General features: G+C 40.2%; 1 protein-coding gene across 1 annotated transcript in view; it reads right to left on the bottom strand.

The window, feature by feature from the left end:
- Positions 1 to 455: 455 nt before the first annotated feature.
- Positions 456 to 18,768, bottom strand: part of LPL (lipoprotein lipase) — a 28,093-nt gene continuing 9,780 nt past the window's right edge. Inside the window, exons 3-10 of the mRNA XM_024250916.3 lie at positions 15,825 to 16,004; positions 14,359 to 14,470; positions 13,427 to 13,660; positions 11,579 to 11,821; positions 8,310 to 8,430; positions 6,613 to 6,795; positions 5,492 to 5,596; positions 456 to 2,405 (exon numbers count right to left, since the gene is read on the bottom strand). Coding sequence (XP_024106684.1) covers position 2,405; positions 5,492 to 5,596; positions 6,613 to 6,795; positions 8,310 to 8,430; positions 11,579 to 11,821; positions 13,427 to 13,660; positions 14,359 to 14,470; positions 15,825 to 16,004 — 1,179 coding nt within the window. The 3' untranslated portion in view covers positions 456 to 2,404. The remainder of the gene's footprint in view (positions 2,406 to 5,491; positions 5,597 to 6,612; positions 6,796 to 8,309; positions 8,431 to 11,578; positions 11,822 to 13,426; positions 13,661 to 14,358; positions 14,471 to 15,824; positions 16,005 to 18,768) is intronic.

Genomic DNA, 18,768 nt, shown 5'->3' with positions numbered 1-18,768 from the left:
TATATGCTATTAATTATCAAGGCAACCCAAAACAAAGTTCTAAAAAATGTACCCTCCCATCCCAAATAGTTCATTTTATTGCACAAATGCTACTTGCGTTACAGCTAACAATGAGGCCTCAGAAATAGAGATGATGTATACTATAAAGTAGCCAAAGACACTTTATATTAGTCTAACATTTTGCTTGTGAAAAAGCATATTGTAGGCAAGAATAGTCCTGTGTATTTTATGCAGGCAAAATTCTGTATCATTTTCTTCTATAGTCAGTTTAAAGGATATGTAAGGCTTTCTTTAGCTTTATACAAATATAAATGTTAAAAATATCTATAACATGCACTATAATTCTCAGAAGCTCTTTGGTTTACTAAGTACAGTGGTTACTTAGTCAAAATATGCTGAGTGAATCTGACCTAAGAATAAATTTACTTTAAAAATGATACAAAATAATGACTTAGTGTGGTAATAAAATGTTGTCAATTTTATTAAAAGCTGATTCCATTTCTTCACACAGTTAAGTACGTTTCTTTCTTGTTTTGTTAAAGCCCATTTCTTAAGAGTAAGTTGGCTCTGTGAGACCATCACTGATAAAGACACATACAAAGTTAGCACCACATGTTTATAAATGCAGATAGCCACAATGACCTTTCCAATATGTACAAGCTCCGTTTACACATCCACACATGTATTTACAGCTAATAAATAAAATGTAAAGCCAGAGCATCCTTGATATATATAGCAAAGTTTTTCGGAGCCAGCGTTCCCAGTGCTATGTGCTGCTTTAGTGAATCTTTTAAGTTAGTGCACCCTGGGTCACAACCCAAATCCAGAAATTTAATGAATTAATAAAGGGGATGCCAACAACAAATCATACATCATTTTATTTTTAGAGAGAATTCATTCCAAGCCTGATGATGTTAATCACAACATTGGTCCTACTGTTTATAGGCACGATCATCTCTCTCAGAGAAAGGGTGAAAGTTCTGGCACATCAGGAACAATTTCTACTCCAACATGTTCCAATACATCCCTTGATCGACTGTTTTCCCTTCCGAATTATGCTGAAGGACAACACACATGCAGAGCTTTCTAGTATGTGTTCAGATATCACACACTTTCACAGTCGGGTTCCCAGCTGTAGCCTCTGAGATATTTGACATCTTTATCATTTCATATTTATACATAGAAGAGCATTCTGAAAAATAGGAGATCTAGTTTATAAATAATTGTTCACTCACTCTTGATTAGTTGTTAAAAACAACAAATAGCAACCCTCATGGTACTCCATGTGGCTCATTGCACACGATGGTTTACAAGCACTGCTTAGGAATCCACCCCAGGAACTTCTCCACCCTTTTACTTAGTAAAAACGGTCCTTGTCTAAAATCTGTGGAAGCTCACACAATGCAAAATTTGAACTCAAACCTATCTTTTCGTGTCAAAGCCAGGAACAAAAGAGACGCACTGGAAGTACAACTGAAGCATGACCGAGGTAAGCCTAAAACTGAAGAGTAACTGTCAGATATTGAATGATTTTAAATTGATGAAAATCATTTGGAGAATCTAATAATAAAATTATGGTATCTTTTTTTTTCTGCACCATTCAAATTATGTGTCAGCTGAAGATTATAGGCTCATTTTCAACACCTATCCAGAGAACATTATTATAATATAATCTTGAGACAAAAAAGAAGGGGGAGAGAGGGATTAAGCAATAAACGATAAAGCCTATTAAGAATTAATTGATCTAGATTTTATATCTCCTTGAATTTGTAACTTTGTCATGATGCAAGCCAATGGTAGGGACTCTTTAAAGCCTCTGTGTTTATCAGACCCTTTCTTTGTCCCTCTCCAAGTCACACGTTCCTGGTTGACTTCTGGACCACATTCCAAGAGCAAGAGGGAATCATTCTAAAACATCATGCATACTGCTGTGTAGATGAGTCTGATTCATGCTGCGGAAAAGCATTTTCTGTATTCTTGGAGACTTGGAGTAAACTTTGAGAAGGCCTCAGTCTGAAAGATCCAGAATTCCAATTAAAATAGGAGGTTCTAACCAATTATAGGCGATGGCCCAATACACCACATGAAGGAGCCTTATTTTACTCTGCGCCCGAACAATTATTTCTTTCTCAAAGGACAAAACAGCGCTTTTCATGATCCACTGTCTTTTAACGTTGGAGGATGTGCTATTTGGCCACTATACCCCACAAATTGAATTAGCCACTTTTTAGTGCTAGAGACTGTCTCCTAAAATAACTAACAAGGATAGGGCTGGGATTAATATTCAGGAAAATCCACTTTTGAAACACCCCAAACACTGGGGATGTTTTGTAAAAGTTACTTCCTTCACTTCATTCATCACAGAATTCGTGTGCCGTTCTTTGTTCTGTAGATCCGCCCAGTTTCTGAGAAAAAGCACAGGAAAAGGGGCAATTTATTATCTTCTGAGTGTTTTACAATCCGCGCCCGTCCCCCACTGGTTTTAGGATGGAAAAAGCCTTCAAATGGAATTTCAGAACAAAGGTTGTGAGAATAAACCCAGGGGAGATGTGTATAATAGATCAGAGAATGGCAGGTTCGTAGGAATGGAAGACACTGGAGCAACTATTTAGCCCCGTCACAATAAGGTGCATCATTTTTGGAGGACTGGGCCAAATGACTTCTAAATTTAGAGGATTTCTTATTCTAAAATGTTTCAAATGAAAAGCCTGTTCCATTTCATTTCTTGTGATATGAGGTTTCTGAGGAGTTAGCAGAAGGTGTGAGAAAGAGAATCTTTGATTTGATTGATTTTAATCACAGAAGAAAGAAACTGTAGAAGATTATTAGTCTAATTTATAATTACCTCCTAGATAAAGTTCAGGTACATTTTTAAAAATGCGTCTGGCTGGGCGCCGTGGCTCATGCCTGTAATCCCAGCACATTGGGAGGCTGAGACAGGCACATCACCTGAGGTTAGGAGTTCGATGACCAGCCTGGCCAATATGGTGAAACTCCGTCTCTACTAAAAACAGAAAAATTAGCTGGGCATGGTAGCGGGCACCTATAATCCCAGCTACTTGGGAGGCTGAGGCACAAGAATCACTTGAACCTGGGAGGCAGAGTTGCATTGAACCGAGATCACGCCACCACATTCTAGCCTGGGCAACAGAACTAGACTGTCTCAAAAATAAATAAATAAAAGTAAAAAAAAAAATAAAATGCATCTGAACATTCTCTGTCTAAATAACTGTTCTGTCAGTAATCCTATAATCAGACAAGGAATGCTTCATTAGGTTTTCTCAGATAAAGTCTTGTAACATATCAATAATATGACTGGACGTGCTTTACAAGCAGCTAGAGTTATTTACTAATTTAATGAGGTTTTATTTTTACATTCACATGTAGATTTAAAGTTGTAGATGCTCTGGGAGAATATGCATGCTATTTATGTGTAATACAAATGCATGTATAAAATTTCATCTAGGGCTGGGTATGGTGACTCACGCCTATAATCCCAGCACTTTGGGAGGCCGAGGCAGATGAATAACCTGAGGTAAGGAGTTCAAGACCAGCATGACCAACATGGTGAAACCCTGTCTCTACTGAAAATACAAAATTAGCCAGGTGTGGTGGCAGACACCTGTAATCCCAGCTACTTGGGAGGCTGAGGCAGGAGAATCGCTTGAACCCAGGAGGTGGAGGTTGCAGTGAGCTGAGATCGAGCCACTACACTCCAGCCTGGGCAGCAAGAGTGAAACTCCATCTCAAGAAAAAAAACAAAACAAACAAAAAAAACTTCATCTAAAAGTCTCTTTCTAAGAATTGAAGAAAGTATGATATTGCCTCAGATTTGTGATGAGGAAAAACAACGTAATAACCTCTTAGAAGAAAAGTCTCCAGTTAGATAAGAATTGTGTTATTTTGCCTGGCTCGATACCACTAACTATTCTCCATTTTGAGTTGATCTTGAATGCTCTTACATTAATGCTTTTGATCCAGATGGCCTCATCTAGTCATTCAGAGTATATACACCATAATTCTATTTTTGTAAAAGACGAAAAACATATAAATATTATGTATATATAAAGTACAAAAGAATATAAATAAAAATGTTAATTGGGGTTGTCTCTGAGTGATATGGTCACAGTGATTTTATTTTATTTTTGCTCATTTTTCCTAATCTATTTATAGTAAACATGTATAAAATCTATTATAAACTAGAATTTAAAAATATTAAAGATGTTACACATAGGGTCTTTAATATACTTTTCCTAATAGGCATTTTTTTTTTTTTGAGACGGAGTCTTGCTCTGTTGCCCAGGCTGGAATACAATGGCGCAATCTCATCTCACTGCAACCTCTGCCTGCCCAGTTGAAGCAACTCTCCCGCCTCAGCCTGCCGAGTAGCTGGGATTACAGGCATGTGCCACCACACCCGGCTAATTTTTATATTTTTAGTAGAGAGGTGGTTTTGCCATGTTGGCTAGGCTGGTCTTGAACTCCTGACCTCAGGTGATCCGCCTTCCTCAGCCTCCCAAAGTGCTTGGATTGTAGGCATGAAGGCAATTCTTATTCTATACTTTTGTCTGAAATGCAAACTAGGAAAAGAGAACAAACCAAAAGCAATTGCTTTTCCTATTTCCAGATGACACTGTGTCCAGCCTTTCCCATCATTTCTTGTGTCACTGGCTTGTATGACATGATCTAATATTTCTCCCCTTTGTTCCTGTAACCCATTAGCACTTGTTGTCTGGCAGGGGATGTGTGGAGAGTTGAAAAGGGCATATTCCTGGAATTCAGAACAGGAGTGGTGAAGGTCACATGCTTAGTGTCTTCTTAGTACTGACGCTCTGGAAAGATGCAGCTAACAGCTGCCACATGGATTAGCCCTAAAGGTCAGGTAGGAAAGAGGCACAGAGTTGTTTGGAGATAGAAAAGAGAACAGTTTCCTATAACTCTCATTCTGTTTGCTTGGCAGCTTTGAGGGTTTTGAAATGGGTGCTTGGGGCAGCCCTGTTGGCTGTGTGTCCCAGAGTGTGCTGACACTTGGAGAATCAAGAACTATGTGGCTGCAGGTGATGCAATGAGACCTTTTTACTTCCCTGAATACATCCTGGGAAGAGCTGCACCCACAGCCAGAACAGCAACTACTTAACTTGTGTTACATGCTCTGCAGATGGCATCTGCAAAGTCAGCAGAGACGCAGTAGAGAAAAAAGCAGAAGTGAAGATTCAGGGGTAGTACAAGGAGTAAAATAAAACCTAAAATGTGTGCCTGGGATGAAGGTCAGGGCTGGGAGAAACAACAGGAGAAAGAAAAAAGAGGAAGTATTGCATAAAGTAACAGACATTTGATACGTATGCAGAAGGACTAAGAAAGACTGATTGAATGCTTTAATGACATGAGTCAGGGCAAGCTGCTGGTGATGGGGTGAAGAGGAATGCGTGAACCTGCCTCCCTTAGGGTGCAAGCTCAGGATGCCTGGACAGCTTTAGCCCAGAATGCTCACCAGCCTGACTTCTTATTCAGAGACTTGTCATGGCATTTCACAAATACCGCAGGTGCCTTTCCTTTCTGCAAATGAGACACTTTCTCCCTAGAACAGAAGATCACCCTGTGGAAGAAAATGGATGTGAATATGCCACGTAGAACAATCAAAAGCACTGTTCACAAAGGTGCAGTTCTGTCAGGACTGTTTAAATACTACATGATCGTGCTGGATAATTGTTTTGATATTCCCAATAATTAACTATCACACTCAGGCCACATCGGAATCAGAGGGTAATTTGAGAGCCTAAGCCGGTGTTCAGCAAACAAGCTAGTTAATTTAGATAGACAGGAATGCAGACAGCCTAGAGCAGTCTTATATTACTGGGCTTTCACCAAGAGATGATAAAAGATCAACTCTGCCATCTCTTAGCATCTGCATTAAGGAATTAGGGCATCTGCCTTCAACTGGACCTTGCTAGTATAAAAAAGATTCTTTATAACATTTCCATCCCTAAGATGTTTTTTCTTTTTGTTTTTTTGTTTGTTTGGTGATACAAGCAAATGACTAAAGAGAAATAATTTGTCAATCCTAACTTAAAGAGTTTTTTTAATTAACAATAACAGCACACTATAGTTTGCAAAATCCCAGCACATTTAGTATAAAAGCTTTAAATCGTATAGCGTTCTCTGTGTAATTCATTTTATGGGTACACATGGGTGGGGCTGTGGAGACAGGTTGAGATTATCTTGGAATCTCACCCTTCTTGAAGAGGTTGGTTTGAATCTTTGATTATCCAGGTAACATCTCGGAGGTTTGTTCCCCAACTATTTTGTGCTTGCAAGAAACAGTGCCAAATGAGAAGCTGAGATTCCTGACTTCTAATCCCAGCTCTCACTGAATAACTGTGAGCGATTCAGGGCTTGCGTTTTCCTTACATGAAAGACAAAAATACTGTCACTTCCCCAAAAAATAAAATAAGAAAATAAAAGAAGACTCCTAAAGAAAATTTACGTCATATAGTAATAAATACAAGGTTTCCTAAAGCTCTCCCTGAATTGTGAAGGCCCCTGAAATACAGCCCCTAGGTCATGACATCAGGTGGGGGTCTAAAGTGAAGGAAGAAAAATACATTAAATTACTTTTTCTGAGTCTCTCCTGCTTTTACTCTGATCTTCTGAATAGCAAAGCCGGGACTGCTCCACCAGTCTGACCAGCTAAAGTATGAATCACTCTTCCATTTGAGCTTCAACATGAGTAGTTCTCCAATATCTACCTCTGTGTAAATTAGGAAGGAGTATGTCTTATTTGTTGAAACTTCAGGCCTAAACAAAAAAGCAATAAATTTGGTTAATTGTAGAGATCAGCTTTCCCCACCCCCCACTTTTTTTTTCTCCTCTCCAAATATAAATAGCTTTATTGTTTAGGGGATATTTTAAAAATGCAAAAAATGCCCAACAAAGTACTCAAAATGAAGGTCGATGGCATTTAGTATATTTTAAATTATATCCACATTCCAGCATTTATCCTAATGACATGAACTATTTAATACAATTCTAAGAGAAAATCCTGAAGTCAATCATTCAGAAATATAATTTTCATTTTCATGTATTACTTTTCAATTTGTATTGATACTTAAACATTATTTAGCTACAATCATAGCACACATATGATTCTCTATTCTTTATTCTGTTTATATTTTATATTCCATTTTTTACCATGTTTTCCTGGGTTTCCTAGAATTATAGTTTTTAAAGGCTGGATCGATTTTAATGACTTGATAAACCACAATTCATTTAACCACTGACTCAATGTTGGATACTGGGTTTCTAATTTATGCTAGCATAGGTACCACTGTAATTGATGTTTTAAAAAATGTTTGTTGACTATTTCTTTAGGATAAATATTAGAAAAAAATGACTCCCTTCTATGTAATAATATTTTGTAGCTATGGAAAGTTATTAAAATACTACCTTCCGCACCTAGAGGGTTCTAGCCGTGAATGATGCACGGTAGGTTCGCATGTTCTGCTTCACCACCTTGTCTGCACTGGCTATTTTTAAAGATTTGTTCATCTAGTAATTGTAAAAGTATCAAGTTGCCTTAATTTTATATTTCTTTGATTAGTAGTAAAGGGTAGGCTGGGCACGGTGGCTCACACCTGTAATCCCAGCACTTTGGGAGGCCGAGGCGGGTGGATCACCTGAGGTCAGGAACTCAAGACCAGCTTGGCCAACATGGTGAAACCCTGTCTCTAGTAAAAATACAAAAATTAGCTGGGCGTGGTGGTGGGCACCTGCAGTCCCAGCTACTTGGGAGGCGGAGACAGAAGAATTGCTTGAACTCAGGAGGCGGAGGTTGCAGTGAGCTGAGATCGCACCACTGCACTACAGCCTGGGCAATAGAGAGATACCCCATCTCAAAAAAAAAAAAAAAAAAAAAAAAAGGGCTAACGCTTTGTCATGGACGTCTTACTACTTATATTTTCTATACATATTATATGTACATCTATAGAGTGGTTTCCTGTTACTATTACTTGTTTTCTTTAATGTCAAACCTTTTGAGATAGTTTAATTGTATTGTTTAGCAACAGCTTTATAAAAGAAATAAACAGATATAAGATGATAAAAAAATATAACTAGTCAGTGAAAATAAAATGGCCAATTTGAAGCATTTTTTTCTCAATATGAAATACAGGAAAGACCTCAGTTTTGAAACTCTGATTTTTTTAACTACAGACTTGTTTTCTAGGCATCCCTCTCTGCTTCTGCTGCTCAGACCAAGGGTTATGGTAGGGGAGGGAGCAGTGCCATGATGACCACCCTCTTGTGCTACTCACAGAGTGAATGGGATGTTCTCACTCTCGGCCACGGTGCCATACAGAGAAATCTCAAAGGCCTGGTTGGTATGGGTTTCACTCTCAGTCCCAGAAAAATGAATCTTTACTTGGTAATGGAAGACTGTCGGGGAGGAAATTGGAACATGCTGATCAATCTTTATGAAAACATCACAACCCCAAACAGTCAGGCAATTCAGAACCACAGAAAGTATCTCACTAGCACTCAAACCGGAAGTGCACACACATGGAACCACTGGTGTGGCTTGGAAAGACTTCACCATGCACAGTGTTCATACCTACAAAATGCAGACCTTGAATTCTACTCCCTTTCAGAAAAGTGTGGTTATATGCATAGCAAAAACCCAAATGTGTCTGAATTGCCAAGCAGCATTAGGAAGTAGCCATCTTTGAGCGGTGCTACGGAGATCAAATCAGAAGGCCAAAACACTCATGACGCTTTCTCCATGAACTCCACCATCCTTGGCCATCTTGTCCCTTAGCATCTGGAGCAAGCATATTCGGCATTTGCTTCTGTGTCAGTATATGTCACTGTGTTTGTTTCATGAGTAGGTCTGTCCTCCACCCTGACTGTAAGCGGGCTTCCGGTCACAGGATCATGCCCACGCTCTTAATTCCCCCACCATCTAGCGCAGAGTAGGTGTCTAGTAGGCACATCATAGTATTGCATTGATTTTTCCATTCTGTGATGGGCACACCAAAATCTCACAAATCACTACTAAAGAACTTACTCATGTAACCAAACACCACTTGTTCCCCAATAACCTATGGAAATAAAAAAAAAATTTTTTTAAAAAGAACTTATTTCATTGAGCCATCGGTGAGGTCACAAGGACTGCCTTGTAAAGCCAGCCCCTAAAGTATTCTATACTAGGGACAGCCTCTGGAAGCAGGTAATTGAACTTCTACATCTCCTCCCTGCTCCTCCTCTGGTCTCTACCAAAAACCCTGAGCAAATGGGCCTGGGGAGAGGTTAAAAGGAAAGGCAGCAGGACTAAAATACAACCATGATGATGGGGGATAAAAGAGTTCTTGGAGGCCAGGCATGGTGGCTCATGCCTGTAATCCCAGCACTTTGGGAGGCCGAGGTGGGTGAATCACCTGAGGTCAGGAGTTTGAGACTAGCTTGGCCACCATGGTGAAACCCTGTTTCTACTAAGAAAAATACAAAAATTAGTCGGGTGTGGTGGCGGGGGCCTGTAATCCCAGCTACTTGGGATGCTGAGGCAGGAGAATCGCTTGAACTGGAAGGCAGAGGTTGCAGTGAGCTAAGATTGTGCCGCTGCACTCCAGCCTGGGTAACAGAGTGAGACTCTGTCTCAAAAAAAAAAATAAAAAGGAGTTCTTGGAATGTTTTTTCTTCTATATCCCGGTATCCTTGGTCAGATTTTTTTCTTATTTGTGTTACTGTCTATTAAATGTACTTTCTCTTAAGCTGAGACACAGATCTCTTAAGACTGATGGTTTAGAATATAGCAGACCATATTTTTATGCTGCTTTAGACTCTTGTCCAGGTGAAAAAATTTTCAATAAATGTTGTGAACTTCTGATAACACTCTCTATTTTGTTTAGATACATCTCTTTTTATAATTAAAAAGTAGTCAGATACTAAGCAAAAACAGAAGAACAACAACAAAACCCCACAGCTACTAAAAGATGAAGAGACATTGAATTGAGAATTAAACAAAACCCTTGCAGGCAGCAGGACAGGCCAGAGCTGAAGAAGCTGGGAGTGGTGAGGTGCCCCCAGGGGCCACTGACAGAGCCTTGAACCCACTGATGCAGGAGGCAGGGATGAGTGAAGCCTGTCTGTGTCTTCAAGATTATGGTCCCACGGTCCCCTCTTTACCTCATACACATTGCCTGATTCTGAAGAGTTAAGGTTTCCTTGAAGCACAGGTGCCCCAACTTCTATACCATGAAAGACACCTCTACAGATTCTAAGAATCACCTTACACATGAGTGCCATATGTTTTACTTGGGGCCACTGTTCTTTAATATGATCCCTTCCCTCAGGTTTCCACCTGGATTCCACAAAAGCCACCCTTCCTGAAGTTGGTCCCTCTCACCGGATTTATCCGATGACCTCCTCTCCCATTTTCCCACCATTCCTTTAGGTCTGGCTCTAAACAAGAGGCCAAGCTTGAAATTCAAGTGTGAAACAAACTCCTGGCAAAATGGCAATATCTTAGAAGGTGTGAGATATTCTTGCCTTCCAGGAATAGTTGCATTTAAAAAGACAGATGAGGCCAAGGAGGGCAGATCACCTGAGGTCAGCAGTTCGAGACCAGCCTGGTCAACATGGTGAAACCCCCTCTGTACTAAAAAAAAATACAAAAATTAGCTGGGCATGGTGGTGCATGCCTGTAATCCCAGCTACTCCGGAGGCTGAGGCAGGGGAATCATTTGAACCCAGGAGGCAGAGGTTGTGGTGAGCCAAGATCGTGCCCCTCTACTCTAGCCTAGGAGAAAGCTAGACTTCATCTCAAATTAAATAAACAAATAAATAAGACAGATGGTCCTTGCCTTTATGTAAGTCGTGAACTTTCTGTAAAGGGCCAGGGAGTAAATATTTTAGACTCTGTGGGCTATCAACTCTGTTATGGTGGCATGAAACCAGCCTTTGACAATATGGTAACGAATGTGTGTGGCCGTGTCCTAATAAAACTTTGCATGAGCACATAGAGGGGAACAACAGACACTGGGGTCTCCCAGAGGGTGGGAGGAGGGAGAGCTTCAGGAAAAATAACTAATGGGTACTAAGCTTAATACCTGGGTGATGGAATAATCTGGACAACAAATTCCCATGTCACAGGTTTACCTATTTAGCAAACCTACATATGTACCCCTGAACTTAAAAGTTTAAAAAAAACTATTTATAAAAGCAGGAAGTAGGCTGGATTTGGCACAGGAGCTATAGTTTGTTGACCCCAGGTGGATGGTTCCAAATGAGCTCTGAGCTCTGTGCTGATAGCCTAGCCCATGCTAATGGCCACATTTACAGGGGAGGGCAGCGAGCAAGGCTGCACATCCCACGCTGAGCACTGGGGCCTTGCTGGCAGTGGGAATTAGGAGCCTCAGACAAATAGATCAATGCAACCTCCTATCAACAGAAACACCAGTGAGGGCTCAGGGTTTAGTAATATCAGTCATCATCTCTGTTCCAATGGACAGAATGAGTACATGTGATGCAGTGAGCATGATGAAATAGGACTCCTTGATTTCCTTATTTACAACAGTCTCCAGCCTACCTTTGTAGGGCATCTGAGAACGAGTCTTCAGGTACATTTTGCTGCTTCTTTTGGCTCTGACTTTATTGATCTCATAGCCCAGATTGTTGCAGCGGTTCTTTCTACAACTCAAGCAGAGCCCTTTCTCAAAGGCTTCCTTGGAACTGCACCTGTAGGCCTTACTTGGATTTTCTTCATTCAACAGGGAGTCGATGAAGAGATGAATGGAGCGCTCATGGGAGCATTTCACTAGCTGGTCCACATCTGGGTAAAAAGAGACACCAAGAATTGTATCTCGGCAGAAATCCACAAAGAGTGTTTCATTTGGCGTGTCTAAAATAGGTGAGATGTGGTGTTAGAATAAGATCACCCAAGGATATAGTCCTGTGCATTTATGATTGTAGGCCCTATTTCAGGAGATATTCTTGGTGGTAGTGGCCCACCCACCTCCAAGACAGTGAAAGTTGCAAGTTCACAGGGAATTTTTGACTTCTGTACTTCTTATATTTATGAGTATGTTTATGAAGCTGTAATAAGCCTCCAAGGTGGAGGTTGATTTCCTTGTTTATCACATCCTTCTCTTACATTGAAAGTGTCTAACACTTCTAGGTGCTTCTAGAAACATATACATGCCCCTTGCCTTACAATAAATTATTCATAAGTCAAAAATACTGTAAGTCGAAATGCACTTAATACCCCCAAAACCCATCATAATGTCAAAAAGTTTTAAGTCAAACCATCACGTGCTTCTCAATTTACAATGGTGTTACAGCCCAATCGTAAAGTTGGAAAACTGTAAGTTAAGGACAATTTGTATTTCTAGAAACCACATCTTAAGAGGGTAATTGTTAAATGAATTGTATTTTATCATTGATATTATGTATAATTGAGGGTTCTGCCCCTACTAACACTCTTTTATATCAAATGAACACAGAAATAATCAGCAATGCCATAAGAATGAATTCCTTGTAAGTTTTTAGGACAATCGAAAATAGTAACATTATGCTGTAAGTTCTATAACATGTGCACAAAAATAACGAGAATATCCTAGGTAGGTCCCGATGTCTATAAAGTATGCAACGGGCTCTTAAAAATAAGTCATAAACTGGGCATGGTGGCTCACAGCTGTAATTCCAGAACTTTGGGAGGCTGAGGCAGGAGGATCACTTGAGGCCAGGAGTTTGAGACCAGCCTGGGCAACATTGCAAGTCCCGTTTTTACAAAAAACAAAAACATTAGCCAGGTATGGGGGTGTGTGCCTGTAGTTCCAGATACTTGGGAGGCTATAGCAGGAGGATCGCTTGAGCCTAGAAGTTCCAGGTCACACTGAACTGTGATTGTGTCACTGCACCCCAGCTTGGGCAATAGAATAAGACTCTGTCTCAAAAAAGAAAAAATCACAAATTTAACGCAAGCTAACATTATTAAAGTAAAACATTAAGCTAACATTATGTTCTGAACATTTTGGAAGATTTATACTAATTGACATCTCCTTCTGTTCCAATAACATCTAAAATCTTTCCATTGGCTTTGCAACTACATTCAAGGTATGACAACATGTGGCCAGATAGCATTTTGTGATGCCATTATTGAGGTCAGTGGAGTCTTCCTGTCTAAAATCTCACCTTTTTCTCTTGCTACTGTAAGTGCACTGCTCAGTGTAGCCTACAATATAGTAAATAAAAGATGAAATGGCTGTCCTGCCTGGCTCTAAGGTGGTCATGCTGAACATTGCAGAATTCTTCAGAAACATAATTTGGCCAAATGTGTATATGAAAACTACATACTTTGAAGCTACTGAGTAGGACATTGGGTCAATAAGGCTTAAGGATAAGAGTCACGTTTAATTCGCTTCTAAATAATATTTACCTCCAAGGCCTCTCTCTGCAATCACACGGATAGCTTCTCCAATGTTACATCCTGGCTGAAAAGTACCTCCATTCGGGTAAATGTCAACATGCCCAACTGGTTTCTGGATTCCAATGCTTCGGCCAGGGGACCCTCTGGTGAATGTGTGTAAGACGTCTACAAAATCTGCATCATCAGGAGAAAGGCGACTCGGGGCTTCTGCATACTCAAAGTTAGGTCCAGCTGGATCGAGGCCTTAAAAGGGAAAAAAGCAGGTCCACAGATTTGTAAATTTCCATTCGTATGACATTCGCATGTCACTGCTCATCATTTGAATGCACTGGCAGCTATTTAGATTCTTATTAGCTCCTATTCTATAGTCACTGGGTCTTTACTTAGAGAGACATAAAAGGATGCTTGGCTCCTTCTAAAATGAATTTGAGTCTCTTAAACTAGCCTTATACAGCAATTTCCACTCAGGATGGCTGGATTTCCTTTTGTAGATTATTTCTGAATATGTGGAGAAGATGTATAAACAGTGGTGGGTTCTTTTTCTATGTGTATATGCCACACCTTTGCCTAGATGACGGTCTTCTTTCCAAGTGGCCTCTGGAATTGGTCCTTCTTCTTTTCTCTTAGTACTGATGTGCATTACACTACTAAAACACAGAGCTGAGAATGGGGGAAACAGGCTTCCCAGAGAAATCTGCAGGCATTGTGTGTAATTCTGCTTTATTTCTGTGCTGTTGCCAGTGGATAGTAAGCCAGTGAGAGCATCTGTGTTTTTTCTTATCCCTAATAAAGAGCCCTACAATGAGATAATCAAGTGCTGGGCATGTCTCCGGGAAGAACACCACACACATGTGGGTATTTAACAAAATTTGTTCTGATTCTCTCTCAGAATGACAGTCTTTTCGCCTCTTATGGTAAGACCAATGAAATTGCTTTCTTACCAGTAATTCTGTTGACTTTCTTATTGGTCAGACTTCCTGCAATGCCAGCAGCATGGGCTCCAAGGCTGTATCCCAAGAGATGGACATTGTCCAGAGGGTAGTTAAACTCCTCCTTTGGAAGAGACAAAGAAAATGAAGGTTCTTATAGTTCTGCCAAAAATAAAACTAAAAGAAACAAAATGAATATAAATATTGTTTTCAAAATATAGGAAATACTGAAAACTAATTCTACTTATTTTAATTTTGTGTTACAGGTAAGAGAGAGAAAATATTCTCTAGTGTTAAAATTTCTTTTTCTTTTCTTTCACTTTTCCATAAACAAATCCAGTACTGATTTTCTCTTTCTTTAACAACAGATTTAAATTACAAAGTTTTTCCATGCATCTGAAATAGTATTATTTCTGTATATAATATATGCATATGTTTGTATATGTGTATGTATTTGCATATATAACCATATATTATATGTACAAACATATACACATATACATATGCATATACATATATATGCATGCATATATGTATATGTGTATATGTTTGAATGTATAGTATATGGGTATATATTTTCCCATTATTCCTTACTCTAAATATCTGTATCACTTTATCATTGAAGGTTAGCCAAGCAATACAGACTCAGGAAACATTCAGTGGAAGGGACCAGAGGTACATGGTCCAGCCCCTCATTTAACAGGTGAGAAGCCTGAGCCCCAGGGAGGTGATCCCATTTGCCCATGTTCATTTGCCCGGTCAGCAAAAAAGACAAGAACTTTTGTCGTTTATGATCAGTCTAATAAATACAGCTTATTTTTTACTTCCAATTACCTGGTGAAAATAATTTGCCTTGGTCAGAGTATCAGCTTCCTTCCAACCCCAAGATACTTTTTAGAGGTACTTTTCAGGGGATTGTCTGAAAAAGTGGGTCTCTCGCAGCTAAGTCAGAACTCCAGACCTCAGTTCCCTTCTATCCTATGCACCTTCCCTTCCATCATCTTCCTAGCTCAATTCCATCACTCTCCCAATCCTCAACAAAAACATCATCCTATTTCACACTAAAGAATAAGTACTATTAATATTTTCATGAAAGATTGGTATGTCAAGGCGAGGATAAGATGTCCACAGGCTAGCCAACTGGTAGGGAAGGATCTGGCTGAACATGCCATCTTTCCTCTGTCCGAAAATCACAAGCTTTTTTCTGTTGGGCCCACTTAGTTATTGGTCTCAGCAGATCTATTCACTGTGAAAATATCAAACGATAGAGCAGGGCAGGACTATTTATTGGCCTTATAGTCTATTCTTATCAAAATGTTGCTTTTGTATATAAAATAATATCCACGCTCATTCTGAAGATTTGAATTGCCCCCAGAAAATATTTACATCTAAGAGAAAAGGAAGAAAGAACAGCCATTTTTCTGGCTCCAGTCAAAAACACTGTTTTGGACACACCAGTCTCCTTCTCCCAGTCTTACCTCCATCCAGTTGATAAACCGGGCCACATCCTGTCCCACCAGTTTGGTGTAGCCCGCGGACACTGGGTAATGCTGCTGAGCCCGTGACAGCCAGTCCACCACAATGACGTTGGAGTCTGGTTCTCTCTTGTACAGGGCGGCCACAAGTTTTGGCACCCAACTCTCATACATTCCTGTTACCTGAAGATGATGACACAAGCTTTCTTAAAATACCCACCTACCACTTGTCATAGATACATCAGCCCAATACACCTGCATGAAATGGAAAAAACAAACTTGATTGGAAGCCCATTGGCACAGATAGAAAAATCAAATAACAGAAGAGTGTTCAGAGACAGGTCTGTCCCTTCCAAGGCAGATCTAAGTACGCCAGGAAGGCGTTGAGTTGAGTTGAGGAACGGCAGATTGGAGTTCACCATGCTTCCCATTTAAAAAGTATATTTTAGACATTCAATAAAATTTTGATCATTTATACTATTAAAAGGAAAGATTGGTCTGAATGCAAAGTGGGTCTTTGAGGAAACTAGCAGGAGCACCTGGCTAGGAGCACAACCCTGTGGAATTGGTCCAGTCCCACTCGCCTTTGCCTCCCTTCAAGGTTGGGGTGTTGGGCACCCTTTGTAGTTGGCGTTCAAGATCAGGAGAGGATGATGTCATTTCTTCAGAATGTAACGTTAATGTCTCCCTGTTTCAGCCAGGATCCCCTACTTCACAATGGGAACCCTGTACTTAAAGCCAGTGACATCCAAGCAAGAGGCAAAGTTCCAAGATAGCTGTGTCTAAGCAACATGCTGGGATGTATCACATGCATGCTACATGCTAAGCATTCCTTTGGGTGTCTCATGACACAGCTAGAGAGCCTCCTCACTTCCCTTCGTCTGTGCCTGTGAGTCCCCAGGCAGCTTATTTCAGATAAGGCAAGAAAATCGGGTTTACCCTAGGCCCCTATTAGAAGTTTTTCTGTACTACCAGTGTTTCTCTTTTCTTTGTTCTTCCTTCCTTTCTTCCTTCCTTCCTTCCTCCCTCCCTCCCTCCCTCCCTCCTTCCCTTCCTTCCTTTTATTCCCTCCTTTCTTTCCCTCCTTTCTTTCCTTTCTTTTGGCAGAGTCTTACTGTCTCGCCCAGGCTGGAGTGCAGTGGCATGATCTCAGCTCAATGCAACCTCCGCCTCCTTGGTTCAAGCGATTCTCCTGCCTCGGCCTCCTGAGTAGCTGGGACTACAAGCACATACCACCACATCTGGCTAATTTTTTTTGTATTTTTTCAGTAGAGATCGGGTTTCCCCATGTTGGCCAGGCTGGTCTCAAACTCCTGACCTCCAGTGATCTGCCTGCCTTGGCCTCCCAAAGTGCTGGGATCACAGGCATAAGCCACCTCTCCCGGCCCAGTGTTTCTAAGTTAAGCAATCTAAAAGGGCTGGACATCCAACTTACTCCTACAGTGGCTGACACTTTTATTAACTGCACAATAGCTAACTGAATCCTTTCTTTCTGATCAACATAAAATACTGATGTAAGTAACCTCAAACAAAGCGAGTGAAAAATCTAAGTACTCACCTTTCTCAACTCAAAAAGGGTCTTATTCTAAGTTCTTTCAATCTGAGTTTTTCTTCTGAGGTTCAATAATTACTATGTTTTAAATCTTTGGTTTTCAGACATGCAGCTGAACTGAAGCCCTCCCTGCTGCCTGTACCAGGTGGGCCACCTGACCCTGCCAGTGAGTTCACTGAGATAATCAAGATCCGTCAGTGTGGCTGGCTTAGTTCTTGCACAGACCCAACTCAGTCCCACAGCCAGACAGCAGTCTCTGTGCTCAAGCACTCAAAATATCAGGACACATGATGTGAAAGATACAGGTGGGCTTAGTGAGGCAGTAGGACCAATGATAGGAAGTGGCACCATCTGTTGATATTGGGTTGGTCATGTCATCTTAGTATGAAAAAGAAACATTTTTTTCCCACAACTTCCCAAAGTATAAAATTCTTTCAGGGATAAGATTGAGATCACTGAGATACTCAATTTATTTTTGTTGTATAAATGCGTTTATTAAGCTCAGATTTTTTGAAAAACATTAAAAGCCAAGTTCTGTATATAACCAAAGGGCCTCTAAAGATTCCTTTTTCTGGGCCAGATGCAGTGGCTTACGCCTGTCATCCCAACACTTTGGGAAGCCAAGGTGGGTGGATCACTTGAGGTCAGGAGTTCGAGACCAGCCTGGCCAACAGGGTGAAACCCTGCCTGTGCTGAAAATATAAAAATTAGCCGGGTGTGGTGGTGGGCGCCTGTAGTCCCAGCTACTTGGGAGGCTGAGGCAGGAGAATCTCTTATGCCCAGGTGGCAGAGGTTGCAGTGAGCCGAGATCACGCCACTGCACTCCAGCCTGGGCAATAGAGTGAGACTCCATCTCAAAAAAGAAAAAGATTCCTTTTTCCTGCTTATACCTATTAAAATATAAAAAGATTTATGTTTAGGAATTTGAGCTTTTATCACAAATTATTGAATTTACTATGTTAACATAGTAAATGGCTATATTTTATTAAACATCTGTGTGAATTCTGCTAGTAGTAGTCTTCATCTCTATAAAAATTGTAGCGATTGTCCTCTTCAGTCAATAACAAAGGCACTTAAATTATGTAGGAAAAGAAATGTGGACTAGATGAATGTTATTTTTAGCTAGTTCTCACTAGAAATTAGTAGTATAATATTCACAAGCTCTGACATAATGGATAGATAATATATCTTTAATAATCCATTTTACATAAATCCTTTTAAATAAATTACACAGTCTACTCACTTGGGATTGAAACATTTTAAAACAAACTAAGCAAGAACTACATAACGTAAAGTGACTGTGTGACATTTTAGAGAGGGGACTTTTAACAATATTTTTTAAAAGTAAATTTAATCACAGTTTCACTTTTTCTAATCATGTGGCATGTCAGCTCC

The sequence above is a fragment of the Pongo abelii genome, chromosome 7 (assembly GCF_028885655.2).
Source record: "Pongo abelii isolate AG06213 chromosome 7, NHGRI_mPonAbe1-v2.0_pri, whole genome shotgun sequence".
Classification (NCBI taxonomy): domain Eukaryota; kingdom Metazoa; phylum Chordata; class Mammalia; order Primates; family Hominidae; genus Pongo; species Pongo abelii.
Note: the sequence above shows the minus strand (reverse complement) of the source record. Positions and strands in the feature narration are given on the sequence as shown.